This window comes from Ctenopharyngodon idella, chromosome 13 (assembly GCF_019924925.1).
Source record: "Ctenopharyngodon idella isolate HZGC_01 chromosome 13, HZGC01, whole genome shotgun sequence".
Classification (NCBI taxonomy): domain Eukaryota; kingdom Metazoa; phylum Chordata; class Actinopteri; order Cypriniformes; family Xenocyprididae; genus Ctenopharyngodon; species Ctenopharyngodon idella.
The window spans coordinates 10,695,617-10,710,081 of NC_067232.1; the positions used below are offsets into that span (position 1 = coordinate 10,695,617).

The 14,465-nt window shown below is 35.5% G+C and overlaps 1 protein-coding gene across 1 annotated transcript in view; it reads left to right on the plus strand.

The window, feature by feature from the left end:
- Positions 1-14,465, plus strand: part of slc24a3 (solute carrier family 24 member 3) — a 75,087-nt gene that overhangs the window by 14,340 nt on the left and 46,282 nt on the right. Inside the window, exon 2 of the mRNA XM_051917418.1 lies at positions 9,060-9,200. Coding sequence (XP_051773378.1) covers positions 9,060-9,200 — 141 coding nt within the window. The remainder of the gene's footprint in view (positions 1-9,059; positions 9,201-14,465) is intronic.

Genomic DNA, 14,465 nt, shown 5'->3' on the forward strand with positions numbered 1-14,465 from the left:
TTTGTTTAAGAAAACGTCATTGATCAAACCAGTGGTATGAATTTGGGATGGTATAACCTGTTTGTCCAAATAATGGTAATTTTGTTTATAATTCTGTCTGGTACCACTAGTGGCACAAATATTAAACACTTCACCTTTAAGATTTATTCTTATGAACAGGTGACCAGTGTTCACTTTTGTAAGCTCTAAAATAGTGTGTTGTACACTACTGCAGGTAAAACGCTTTTGATATGTAGCAAAAAACTAAGGACTCTTAGGAATGATGATCAGTACGTTCTGTGGCTCTCTTTAGAGCATATGCACGTAGAGGGTTTATTATTCATTACTTAGAAGAGACCATAACACTACTGAGAAGTAAATAAGACCCTGTTCCATTAATGACGCTGTCCATTACAGTATCATATTTGAGTAAATCTTTAATGACCCTTATTGTTGGGTGATGTGTGCATCCAGTGACATTAAAGGTACTAAAGTCATCCTACTTTTCCATTAATTTATAGTTTATGTTGTCATTTGATGTCACTCAAGACAATTTTGCATCTGCAAACAGCATCCCATGAAACAGCACTGCAGTAAAAAGAGTAAAGTTGCATAATCTGTCTTAGTCATGTTTGCTCTCTGTGAAATTACTTGAACATCAGGGCGAGCACCTACAGCTCTTTCTCTGTAGAGGGAGGCCCTTTGTCTTAATGCGTCCTTGTCTTTCGGCTGCATTTTTATGCTATTTTATCATAAAACACTGAGTATTTAGGGCATGTTTATCTCTAGGGTCTGAGCATTTAACATCATGCTAGAGGATTTTTGCTTTGTGGCATGCACCACCATGTTGTCTTTGTACATTATGACAAAAGGGGGATGAAGAACCCTGCATGTAATATGTTTTATATATAGTATGTTTTATATGTGGAAAAGGTCATTGGTTCTTGGTTGTACATTTTCTACTAAAGGTGATAAAGGTGATGGGGCTGACATGCTCTGGGCTCTGGTGCAGTTGCGCGTAGAACCTTTTTATTCATTAGAAGGGACCATGCTGCCTTTTTCTATGTATGCTTGGTTAAATATATAGAGATTGTACTTAACAATTTCTATTGTCTCTTACGATCACCAAGGCATTTATTTAAACTAAATACAGTGGTAATAGTAATATTGTGAAATATTCTTACAATTTAAGATAGCCTAACTATTTTGTATTTTAGTATATTTTAAAATGTTATTTATTCGGTGATGGCAAAGCTAAATTTTCAGTAGCCATTACTCTAGTCTTCAGTGTCACATGATCCTTCAGAAATCATTCTAATATGCTGATTTGGTGCTCAAGCAACATTTCTCATTATTATCAATGTTTAAAACATTAGTGCTGTTGTGCAGTTGAAATACCCTTTGTTTAAAATATAAATATGATCATCTCAAATGAGTCATGGAGGTTCATTGGTCAAAAGTTGTGAACCTTACATAATCGGGGTGGACGATATGACCAAATTCTTCAATATGAGAAATTTTATTTTACGATATACATCATGATATAGTTATTTTTGTGTTATTTTATCTCATTTCTGTTATTAAAAGCAAAGCAAATAATTGCAAACAATAGAACAAATACAATATAACAAAAATATGAATTAAACAAATTAAGTTTTTCAAGTACAATAGGTTTATTTAACATGTAGTTAGAAATAGGATAGAAATTTAATAATCAAATGTAAAAAAATATTGCATTGTCTTCACTGTATAAATTAAATATAAATGTATTCTTATTAAAGCTAAAAAAAAAAAGTTATTCAGTCAAGAGCAGGAAGTTATTTTCTCTTTTGTTTGATTCACATTAATGACACAGAGCAGCAGGTGGGTATATTAGGCTGCTGTCACTTTAAGTCCAAACGCACGGATCCATTAAACTGATATACATCCAGTTTACACCCAGCTGTTTACTTTAACTTGAGACATTACTAGCTGTATTTACATGAATATTCCACATGATGAGCATTTTGACATAATTGCGTGTGTATTCGACCATTCAAGTGCAATAAGACGTGAAAGAACTGAATTTGCGTTCGCATGCTGAGAGACACGGCTTTCTGTGTGCGCACTTTGGCGGTGTGCCAGTCAGCACGAGCACTGCACCAAGTTCCTTTTCAGGATGTATTGCGCTTAATAAATCTTTTTAAAGGGTTAGTTCACCCAAAAATGAAAATAATGTCATTTATTACTCACCCTCATGGCGTTCCACACCCGTAAGCCCTTTGTTAATCTTCAGAACACAAATTAAGATATTTTTGATTAAATCCGATGGCTCAGTGAGGCCTCCATAGCCAGCAACGACATTTCCTCTCTCAAGATCCATTAATGTACTAAAAACATATTTAAATCAGTTCATGTGAGTACAGTGGTTCAATATTAATATTATAAAGTGACGAGAATATTTTTGGTGCGCCAAAAAAAACAAAATAACAACTTATATAGTGTATATAAGTCATTATTTAGTTTTTTTTTTTGGCACACCAAAAATATCCTTGTTGCTTTATAATATTAATATTGAGCCATTGTACTCACATGAACTGATTTAAATATGTTTTTAGTACATTAATGGATCTTGAGAGAGGAAATGTCATTGCTGGCTATGTAGGCCTCACTGAGCCATCGGATTTCAACAAAAATATCTTAATTTGTGTTCCGAAGATTAACGAAGGTCTTACGGCTGTGGAACGGCATGAGGGTGAGTAATAAATGACATTATTTTCATTTTTGGGTGAACTAACCCTTTAATATCAAGCACATCCTGCTCTTTATACAGTGCACAGCATAAATAAGTACACCCCCTCTGAACCTTCTGAAAGTCAGCAATTACTCAATTACTTAGAAGACATGTTAGGGTTTTTCAAGTCTGCTTAATCATTTACCAAAGAAGCATGTCATAATTATTCAGGAAAATAAGATTTTCTTATCAAGGTGATAAAATGTTGTGTAGCAAAAATGAGTACACCCTCCTAAAAGTTACTAAATAAAACGAAATAAAAATGTTCTGGTGTAGGTTTAAAGCAATGTTTGATCAACAGGTAAGTATGTTGAACCAAAACATTTAAAGAGAAGTAATTTCTTGACAATTAAAAGTGTTATATAGCCCACTGAATCATTCTCAGACTTAATGCTGACAACAATAGAACCACTTGGGAGAGAACTGTCAGGAGACTTATTTCTTAGCACAAAAGAGGACAGTGGTACAAGAGGATTACCAAATCATTGTTTTAAGTGTGAAGATATAGCAGAAGTAACACAGAAATTCAAAAACAATGGACTTGTGACAAGGCCCCTGAAATAATCAGGCCTTCATTTTAAGCTTTCATTTAGTGATGACGGATTTTTTAGCTAGACAAAGAGCAGGAGAAATACCAAGCGAGTGTCTCAGAGCCAGCAAAAGCTATGAAAAGAGTGACTGTTTATCTCACAGAGTAAGAAGCAGCCTGCAGAAATGACATGCATGGTTGTTGTTCTCACTGGAACTACCTACTGTAGCCAAAGCACAATAAAGCCATTTCCAAAGCCCATATTTACAAAATATAGATTCTGGGAATCAATACTCTGGTCTCATGAGACCAAATCAATCATTTTGGATCTAACAGCATCCAAAATGTTATGGTGTTGCTAGAGGAGGAGTACAGTGAGAAGTGCCTGGTTCCCACAGTAAAGTTCAGTGGTAGTAAAGCTCTTATATAGGATGTATGAGTGCTGAAGGTGTGAGGGAGTTGTGCTTTATCATGAATTCCCACACCACTGTGTAATTTAATACACAAACTTGAAACAGAAAAATGTTACCCTTTCCTCATTCCCTGCATTGTTGGGCATTTTTTTCAAGATGACAATGAGGATATGCATTCTCCCAAGGTGAAAAACCTTCTGTGGACATGTATTGCACTCAATCTTAACACTCTTGAGCACCTGTGGGGGATTCTGTAGAGACGAGTTGAGCAACACTCCCCATTAAAGATCAGGGCATTTAAGGAGCTCATCATCGAGGAGTTAAACAGGACAGATGTGACAATTTGTCATGAACTTGTACACTTCGCGCCAAGAAGGGTCAGAGCAGTATATTCAAAATTATGGAGGGCATACTAAGTACTAGAATATTATACATTTGTTGAATTAAATCTAGGGTGTACTCATTTCTGCAATCCTTAATTTAAACAAAATTAGCTGATTTACTTATTTTATGGCTATTAATGACATATATTTCTCAGTTTTTATTATGTATATGTTTAATACATTTTAGTTTTGCCATCTTTCCATAAATTGTATTAGTGATCATAAAGAAAATACATCTTTTGTATTTGTTCAGAGGGGGTGTACTCATTTATGCTGTGCACTGTATTCTCATTCATGCATTTCATCACTCTGAAGTGTCAATAGTGCTATATATTTACATACCACGATATGCACAATATAGAAAAAACTCTAATGATAAACATTTTATACTGCGGTAACGATATATATCATCATTCCGTATATATCATTCAATTGCATAATATGTATTTTTATACCACTAGGACATAATCCTACAAGTCACTGCATGTGCATTTTCAATCTCAGTGAGGGACTGTCTCTTTAATGGGGTGTCTCGTAGAGGTGCCTTGGGCTCTCTAGTGCAGCTGCATGCTGAGACTTTCACATTCATTACTTAGAAATGCCTAAAATACTTCTGCAGAGTATCTCAGACCCTCTTGTATAAAAATAAATGTTTAATTAGAGTTACTCACATCCAGTTACACTAAAAATGATGCCTAAATTCAATCTCTTAATGCAACAAAGCAATGTTCTCTTTTTTTGGTGTTAAGATATTGGGTTTGTGCCTTATCTGTAGTATATTCTTTATCTCATGCATCAGTTTGCTTGATTCTCCACACGTGTACTGATGTGTGTATCCTTGTGTTTTTTGTGTGCGATTAGCCATGTTCATCTGAGCGTAATGTCGTCACTGTTCTCCTCTGTTCTCTGCGGTTACGTCACATCTCCATAGTAACTTCCTGCCTCCCCCCGCATGTGTGTGTGCAGTGTGCATTCTGGCTCGCTGCACAGGTAATGCCATTTCTGTGCAGCGTGTCAGAGAGAAACACAATATTTCCAATGAAGCTTGCACAATGAGCCAGAGCTTTGCTCACTCTAATGGAGCTGCTACTTTCCTCTCTAACATGTGTTAGGGGAGGATAGAATCTGCATGGTTAATTACTTAGCCACTTTGTTGTATTTTAGCCCAGGAGAATGAGATAAAGGCTGGGGGCAAATTCACTAACCAGTTCAACCTTCATCTTTCTTTTCTGCACTTTATTCACAAAACTCAATGCTATTTGTTTTCTAAAATTAACATTGCTATTACCCATGGAAAGTAGGCAGTAAACCGAATTTTATTAATCATTTATTAATCAAATGATGTTCAAATGATGGAGAAGAGTGTTTTTACAGATGTACACAGATAAATGAGCACCGTTTCAGCCATTTAAATTTATAATTCAGCTTTATAAGATACATGTATGATACCTTTTTATTGCTGATTTGAAATGTTATTGAAACATAATCTGTTTTTGCGATTTCAGTCTTTCTCCATACAGTTCAGTGGCCACCGGGTACTCTTAGACGTCAATACACATCATTTTTCAAGTTCAAGTCCACCAACGTTAATCTACTAACTACCCTGACTGCTTTGTCAGACAGGCGGATTTGGCGTTATGATTGGTTAGATCGCCTGTCAATCAAACTCCTGGCGAAGGGTCAATTGGTAAAGTCATTGCATCACTGCAGCTGCTGTTAGAAGCTCCAGTTCCCATAGAAACAATCTGCGCATGCACATGCGCTTTGGTTGGACTAACCTGAAATTTATGCTTTCAAATGCTATTTGAGCCTAAGAAATAAAATTTACTGGGCAGTTCATGTCAGATTTTGTAGCTGATTTGAAATGTTATTTAAATGTGAGTTTGATACACAGTTTTTGAGATTTCGGTATTTCCCCATTCAAGTAGATAGCAGTTGGTCTTACATGCTCAAAATAGCTGTCCGGAGACATTGCGAATATGGCCACAGAGTGAAATGACTTTCCTCGAAAGGGAATTTACCCCTAGTCTGCTGCATCCTCTGTAACCTAACACTCAGAACTAGCCTGCAAAATCAGGAATTGTGGTGTGAAAATTGCATTCAGTATAGGTTTTGTGAGCACATTTGTGCCACTGCCTAATTTACATAATTCCTTTAGTGAATCCTGTTCTAAAACAGCAGAAATATTGTGCTCAAATAAGCAGCACAATTCATTCTTAGTGAATTTCCCCTAGAAAAATGGAGGTATCATATGACGATGAATAGTCTGTGTGGCTCAGTTTTGTATTTAGCTTGCTCGTCTCTCATGTACCAGACAGATCGCTGCTGTCTCTTTACTATGAGGAATACACTAAGGTGTCACATTTTCCAAAAGTGTCACAACCGTCTTCACTTCACTACATGATTCTTTTGACATCTCAGGGGGCGATGAATTATTAACAGTTTTTACTAGGAATGTCAGTGCCTGGATCAGTTTTTTTTTTTTTTTGTTTTGTTTTTTTTTTTGATGATGAAGACAAACTCAAGTTTCCTATCAGTACCATAGAAGAAGAACAGGATGTTCTGACACTCTCCTTACAACCAGATCCCAGTTCTGCATCACTGTTCACGTCACATCCCAATGTCAAAATGCGTCACGTCACAATGCACAACGCAGCCCCAAAGCCCCATCGTGAGTGCTGTTTTTTTGATAAATATAGAGGTTTTATTTATAGCGACTGGAGCGGTAAGTGGGGGCTAGTGCTCTGAAAAGAGTCGCTCAGGAAGACGGTTAAGCGGAGTGGAGTCAGGGCAGAGGCGCTTGAGGACAAAGCGACCCAGATGACAGTGCTGCCAGAATAATCACCCCCTCCCAGACAAGCCCGGACCGAGGCGCTGCTGCAGGAGCGTTCGCCGCGTGATGTCATTTATATTACGCCTCGGCCTCACTCTGCACCACAGACGGCCCTCATGAATATTCTCCAGCTGACTTTCGGGGTTCTGTTGCTCACAGTAACACAAATGAGAAGTGGAGCCTGTGAGATTTTAACAGTATGTAACACATTCCGGCTCACTGTGTCCCTGTGAATGCAGTGTGAATAGGAGATATCACACAGTAATACTTGGCTGGACTGGTCAAACCTGCCCAAAACAACACTGCGAGGAGCCCAACTTAGATCCGTGACTCTGAGACTCAGCTGCGTTATGAATTTTAGTTTGTATTATAAGTCTAGCTAATAATAGATGGGGAAAAAAATTGCAATTCTCAAATTGACATTCAAAGCCAATGCATTTCCAATAGGCATCAGTAATTTGTGGATGTCTAGGCAGATGTTTCATTAGCCATCTCAAGTCAAGTCAAGTCATGTCAAGTCACCTTTATTTATATAGTGCTTTTAACCATGCAGATTGTGTTAAAGCAGCTTTACAGTGATAACTGGTATATAATTTTGGCTGCACAGCAGCTCTTAAAGAAAATGGTGTCATTATCCATCTTAAGTAAATTCAGTATTGATTCATTCCATTGTAAGAATCAATAGTTATTAATTTAGTTAATTTATCTATATCAGCACTGGAGTAAACAGTGATGTCATCATCCAGCTCAGTTCAGTTCTCGACTCAGTTTTGGTTGGAAGTGTCACATCTACCAACTGTTTTTGCTGATATCTTGCTCCTCTGTTGGAGGTGTGTGGATAAAAGCATCTAGTAAATGAATAAATGTAGATTACTGTCACACTCGGATTAAGTATGGAAGAGTGGTGACTGACTAAAATACTGTCTTTGTCTTTTCCATTTGAATGTATTGTGTGTTTGTGCTGTCAAAATTACATTCAGTACACAAATTTATCTGCCTTCTCTTTTTATTGAAGATTATGTTTAGATGAGACTTAATCGGGACAATATTCTTCACTATGGTGTGTGTGTGTATATATATATATACATATATACATATACATATATACATACACACATATACATATATATATATATATATATATATATATATATATATATACATACATATATACATATACATATATACATACACACATATATATATATATATATATATATATATATATATATATATATATATATATATCAGTCAAACCAAAAATGATTCAGACATGTTTGATATTTTTGATATATTTTTACTAGTGGGTACAGGACACTATAGTTCATTTATCTAAGTAAAGATAGCAAAATAAAGTAAACTGTGACATATTATATAAAAAAATTCTTCATACAGTGGACTACCGGTAAAATTTATAAAAATTTGAAACCAAAAATTATTCAGACACTTTGACCTGACCATGTTTTGCTTAAGTGTTATCTGACATAATTACGATTTTTTTTTTCTGACACAGTTTAACTCTGAGATCTTGTTATATTTTATTCACATTTTATTAAACTATAGTGAATAAACTGTATTAATGAATAAAATTTTCAAGGTGTCTGAATAAATTTTGGTTTGACTATATATATATATATATATATATATATATGTTGCAACATATAACAAGATATTAATACTTTTATCAGCAAGGACACGTTAAATTGATCAAAAGTGACAGTAAAGATTGCTACAAAAACTCATATTTTTTTAAATTCTATTTTTTCTATTCAATACTGATAAAAAAAAATTCACAGTTTCAACAAAAGTATTAAGCAGTACAACTGTTTTCAACATTGATAATAGTAAGAAATGTTTCTTGAGCACCAAATCAGGAATATTCAGCTTTGCCATTACAGGAATAAATTACATTTTAAAATATATTAAAATAGAAAAGTAAATGTTTTTTAGATAATACTTTACAAATATTTATCATATGTTGGTGTCATTTATTTGTTAATTTACTATTGGGTACCTTGCAAGAGGACTGTCATATTGGAGGGTTCGTGTCAAATGTGACACTTTGTCATATCTTTTATAACCCAAATAAGTCTGCTGTAGGTGAATCTAGCCATGGTTAATAGCAATGCTTTTCCTGTGTGTTTTGCAGGTTACAGCCTGTCCGGTCTCTCAGATGAAGACAGTGAGAAGTGGGAGAGTCGCAGGCTGCTGCAGGACTTTGACATTGACAGCAACTACACCGATGAGGTGCAGGTTGGGCCCAATGCTGAAAAGAACTGCACACCGCCTGGTAAGAGGTTTAGCACCACACACGCATAAAACCTCACACAATCTACCTGCTCTTTTAGTTCAGCGGCACAGATGAAACAGGAAGATGATTGTTTTTTTGTAAGGAACTTAGCATGACAGATGACTAATGTCACGATTAACTGGAAACAACATCACAATGTGATTAAGCAAGAAGTCATGCGAAGTTTCACTTCTGAAATTGTTTTTTGATGGTAGCATTTCCACATTGGGATGTGCATAAGACTTATATAAACCTCAAAATCAAGTGATGAAATATTCTCATGTCTCTTATTTGTTCTCCACTGATTTGTGAGTTCACAGAGGTGTTAGTCCTATATCAGGACTCTGTCATCAGTAACTCAGACACTAACCCTTTTGTTGCGTTCTGAGTGAGTAATCTTGCTGACATAGACTTTGCTATTGTTTCTTTTGGGGCTCGCTGCAGGCTAGGAAACATAATGTGTATTTCAAACTATAGAGACCTGTGAGCCGTGGCCAGGTCAAAGGTTAACAATGGATTTCTGGTCAAGTTGAAGACCAAACATGTCACCTAATTAAGACATTAAAATCTACAAATGAGGTCTATGAAAGTAAAGCTGCGCTAAGAAAAGTCGTAGTCCAAATAGAATAGAACTTGATCAGCAGCTTTGGATGAGTTTGATTTGCAATTTGGCTAATGCCTGTACGGGATCTCACAGTAAATACATTCACACCCACTTTTAATTTCTGACAGAATTAGTATAAACAATTTGACGTTTCCAATCTGTTCCTCATTATTTTTCCTCATTGTTATTCATTGTTTATTTGCACAGTTGGTGTAGATCTGCTGTAATTTGATTCACTATGCTACATTTTGCTCCACACTCTTGGACAATGTGAAGAGGCCAATTAGAACAGGTCTGAGGGAAAGGCGAGGCTGAACAAAGGGGTCATCGATACTCTGTGGGTCTATTGATTGACCGTCTCCCTCTTCTTTCAAAGCTCTCCTCTTTCCCCCCTGCAATGCGTTTACCATAGACCAGGATTTACTACAGCACACTGTTAGTATCTGATTCCACTTCAGTACTTAGTTTGTTTGTTGCTCTGGTACTTTATGCATATTCATATAGTCAGCCTTTTGTATTTTATACATGTTTTATGTAGTGGCCCCAAAAAGCATTTGGATAACAGCCAGACTTAAAAATGTATGAATGTCTTTGTATTATATAACTAAATATCAAACCCACAGGCATTTATTTTTAAAACAAATATTGCACAAACCGTAATAGCAAAACATTTCACAAAATTAAGTGTGAAACTAGATACGAGTTTGATTTTGAATTATAAAATAATATGCACGACTACTGTTCAAAGCTTCGGGGTCGGTACAATTATTTTACTGCATTTAAAAGTTTCTTATGCTCACCAAGGCTGCATTTATGTAATCAATAATACAGTAAAATCTATTGATTTCTGTTTGAATATATGTAATTTATTCCTGTGATGGCAAAGCTGAATTTTCAGCATCATTACAGTCTTCAGTGTCACATGATGCTTCAGAAATCATTGTAATATGCTGATTTGGTGCTCCAGAAACATTTTTATTATTATAGTTGTAAACAGTTGTGCAGCTTAATTTTTTTTTTTCAGGATTTTTTGATGAATAGAAAGTTCAATAAAGCGGAACTTATTTGAAATAGGCAACTTTTGACACTTTTGATCAATTTAATGCGTCCTTGATTAATAAAGGTATTAATTTCTAATAAAAAAAAAATTACCTCAAACTTTTGAATGGTAGTGTATATTGTTCAAAATGAAGACAAAAATTGGTTAAAATTAACTGCACAAATGGCTCAAAAAAGATGATTGTGGGAATTATTTGAGTGTTATTTGTTGCAGATGCCACTTAGTTTAATATTTTGTTTCTAATGCAGTGAAACTACAGGTATGCATATATTGTTAAATGTGTGTGTACTTTGGGGCCACTGTATGTCATAAATACTGTTATTTTATATGTGTTGGCATGACTTTTATATTTTAAATGTGGTTAAAGTAGAAAAAGTGAGTGATTTAGGCTTGAGGGAAACACTTAATCTGCAGTGAATGCAGAAGAATGTGAAGTCTTATGGATAGTGAGATACAGCAAAACTTATGATTTGACATCTGTCCAGAAATAAAACAGAGGAGGTCATTTTCCAAGGGGAGCCATTGTATTTACAGTGAGCTCAGTGTGTTACGGCCCGGCTCTGCTGTTATGAGGTGTAAAGGGAGCAGCTTTGCGTCCGTAACACAGCGTGGCCTGCCTGCTTTTGTTTGTGTTTTTTTTCTGTGGGCGGATTTGGGTGAATGTTTCCAAGTGGGGTCCTGGTGTTTTAGGAGGCTGTGTTCCTTGCCAAGCATCTCCTTGATCTTGCCGTTAAAGAGTGAGCTGTGCTCTTAAGCTCTCGCTCGTGTCCAGATGCCCGCTCCCCCACCCGTCTCCAACACCAGCCTGGCGCCTTGGCACAAGGCTGAGGGTTTCCTTACTCTGCTGTTTAAACTATTCTTCCTTTAATACAGCTGTGGAAGTCTACACATTACACTAGAGAAGAAGTCTTACTCATATCTTGATATTCAAACCTGTTTTTTGCTACACATACACAAGTGTTGGGATTGGGAATAACAACAGCATTTAAATGCATGAGTGAATGCCCTATATATGTTATCATTACAAACTACAGAAGTCACTCCTGCAACTTGTGATGCCACGTTTTGGTCTCATGGCTGCAAACAAGATATTTCGACATCAAAAGTATAGGCTATTTTTGACAAAGTGATATTAGACTGGAGACCTATTACTGTGCTGTGACAGAGGGACCTTGTTTTGCCTTTAATATCAATACTTTATACCAAGGTTGCAAGAAATTGTTCAAAAGACATTTATAATGTTTAATATTTCTATTTTAAGCATTAATTTGAAAATCCTATTTTAAATAAATGCTGTTTTTTGAACTCTCTATTCATCAAAGTATCCTGAAAAAAAAGTATCATGATTTTCACAAAAATATTAAGCAGGACAACTGTTTTCAACATTGATAGTAATAAGAAATGTGTCTTGAGCCCCAAATCAGCTCATTAGAATGATTTTTGAAGAATCATGTGACTTTTAAGACTGGACTAACGATGCTGAAAATTCAGCTTTGCCATCACAGGATATATATATCCTGTGATGGCAAAGCTGAATTTTCATAATTATTTCATAATAATTATAATATTACTGATACTTTTATGTACAACTGCTTCTGACAATGTATTCTCTCTCTTTATATACCTTTATTGAGCTTTGAAGGCAGAATCTCCCTCTCTCAGCATTCTTTCATCCTTAGTGTATTCGTAGTCATTTAATTTTTCATGCGTTCTCCCGTGAATCTTTAGGAGTTCTGCCTGTGCACAGATCCTCCTCGGCACTTCCTGAATATTCACAAATGCATCATAACAATCAGACAACCCGTCATTAGCTTGATTACTGAAGCTAATTAGCTGTTAATTATCTCTTCATCCATCAACTCCCATTGTCTGTCACACAGCATTTAATGTTGCTCAAGCAATAACAGTGACTGACTGGAAGCAATGCTGATGGATTATGACCTTTGAACCAGACTGAATTTTCAGAATTTTATAATTATTATTATTATTTTCATTAAAGGGGAAACATTTTAAAAAACCTTAATTTCTTTTTGACTGAAGACAGAAAGACATAAACATCTTGGATAACATGGGGGTGAGTAAATTATCAGGAAATTTTAATTCTGAAGTGAACTAATCCTTTAAAATAAAAATATTTTTTGATCTGAACAATTACGGCTAACCTATAAAAACAAATCACAATGCATTTTAACTCAACATTTACTCAGAAGTACAGGGAATTCTTCCTTCAGTGTTTTCAGACCAGATTTGATCTTGCTCATTTTGTCATTTGTTTTTTAACATATTATATGGCGTTTGCATTTGCCATATCCTACTGTGACAGAGCTGCTCTGCTATCATTTTCTTCCATCTTATTATATTGTGTTTACTTCCTCTAGCTGAAGTGTGCTCCTGTTTTTGTGTTTCTATCTACGCAGTTGGACATTTGGCTAGCAGATGAGTCATGTGACCTGACCTTTGAGAGCTGTGCTGACATTAGGCTTACGGCAGAGAGAATAGGACTGTTGAAATGTGACTACACTTGGACGATCTGGCAGATAATGCCTGCTCTCACCTTTTTTACCCCTGTCTATTCTCTCTTTGTTTCCTCTTTGCGGTTGCCATGCTGATGTCCTCCACAGGAAGACCACAATGTTATTTTTATCTTTTCAGTACTTACCTGAAATATCTTCTTTCTACATTTCTGTCATTTAGTCACATGAAACTGATTGAAACTGAAGTTTAAAATATTAGTGCTATTAAAGGCAACGTTCACCCCAGGGTTATTATTAACTAAAACTAAAACCATAAAAAACACTATATAGTCATATTAAAAAAAAAAGGATAAAATTGACATAAACAACAAATTTACTAAAACTAAAATAAAAATTTAAACAGAAAATATAAAAATAAAATCGAATTCAAAATATTTTTATATATATATATATATATATATATATATATATATATATATATAATAGCACATCAGTGATATTAAAATAACACTGGTTTACCCAAAATGAAAATTCTGTCATCATTTACTGACCCTCATGTCATTCCAAACCTGTATGACTTCCTTTTTTCTTCGAAACACAAATGATACATTTTTCAAGAATGTTTTGACTGTTTTTTTTAAAGCATGTTCCACAGAAGAACAACACCCATACAAGTTGGAACGACATGACGGTGAGTAAACAATGACAGAATTTTCATTTTAGCACTATGGGTCTAATTATAAATATACCAGTGTCCCATTACGCAAGTCTAAAAGTGGCAAAAAGGGGAATAAAACGACAACTGTAAAGAGTGCAGTCACATAAAAGCCACGAGACAGAGAAGGGACAGAGGGAATGAATATAGATGGCCAGAAAGACCAAGAAACAGCGATTAATCAGTGGGATGCCCATGTTGCAGTGCTGCGTGGGTAGTTAGCCAGGCGGCTGCCCTATACACACATTCACAAAACACACACACACAGAGTTTAGAAAACAAACACAGCACATAATGAAACATGAACATTCAGAATGCGGTACACAGCTTGGTCATTTAACCACTTTCTACCACTTGAACTTTCTACAGCTGTTCATGGAAAGCTGCAAAGTGAACTAACTTGGCATTTTTA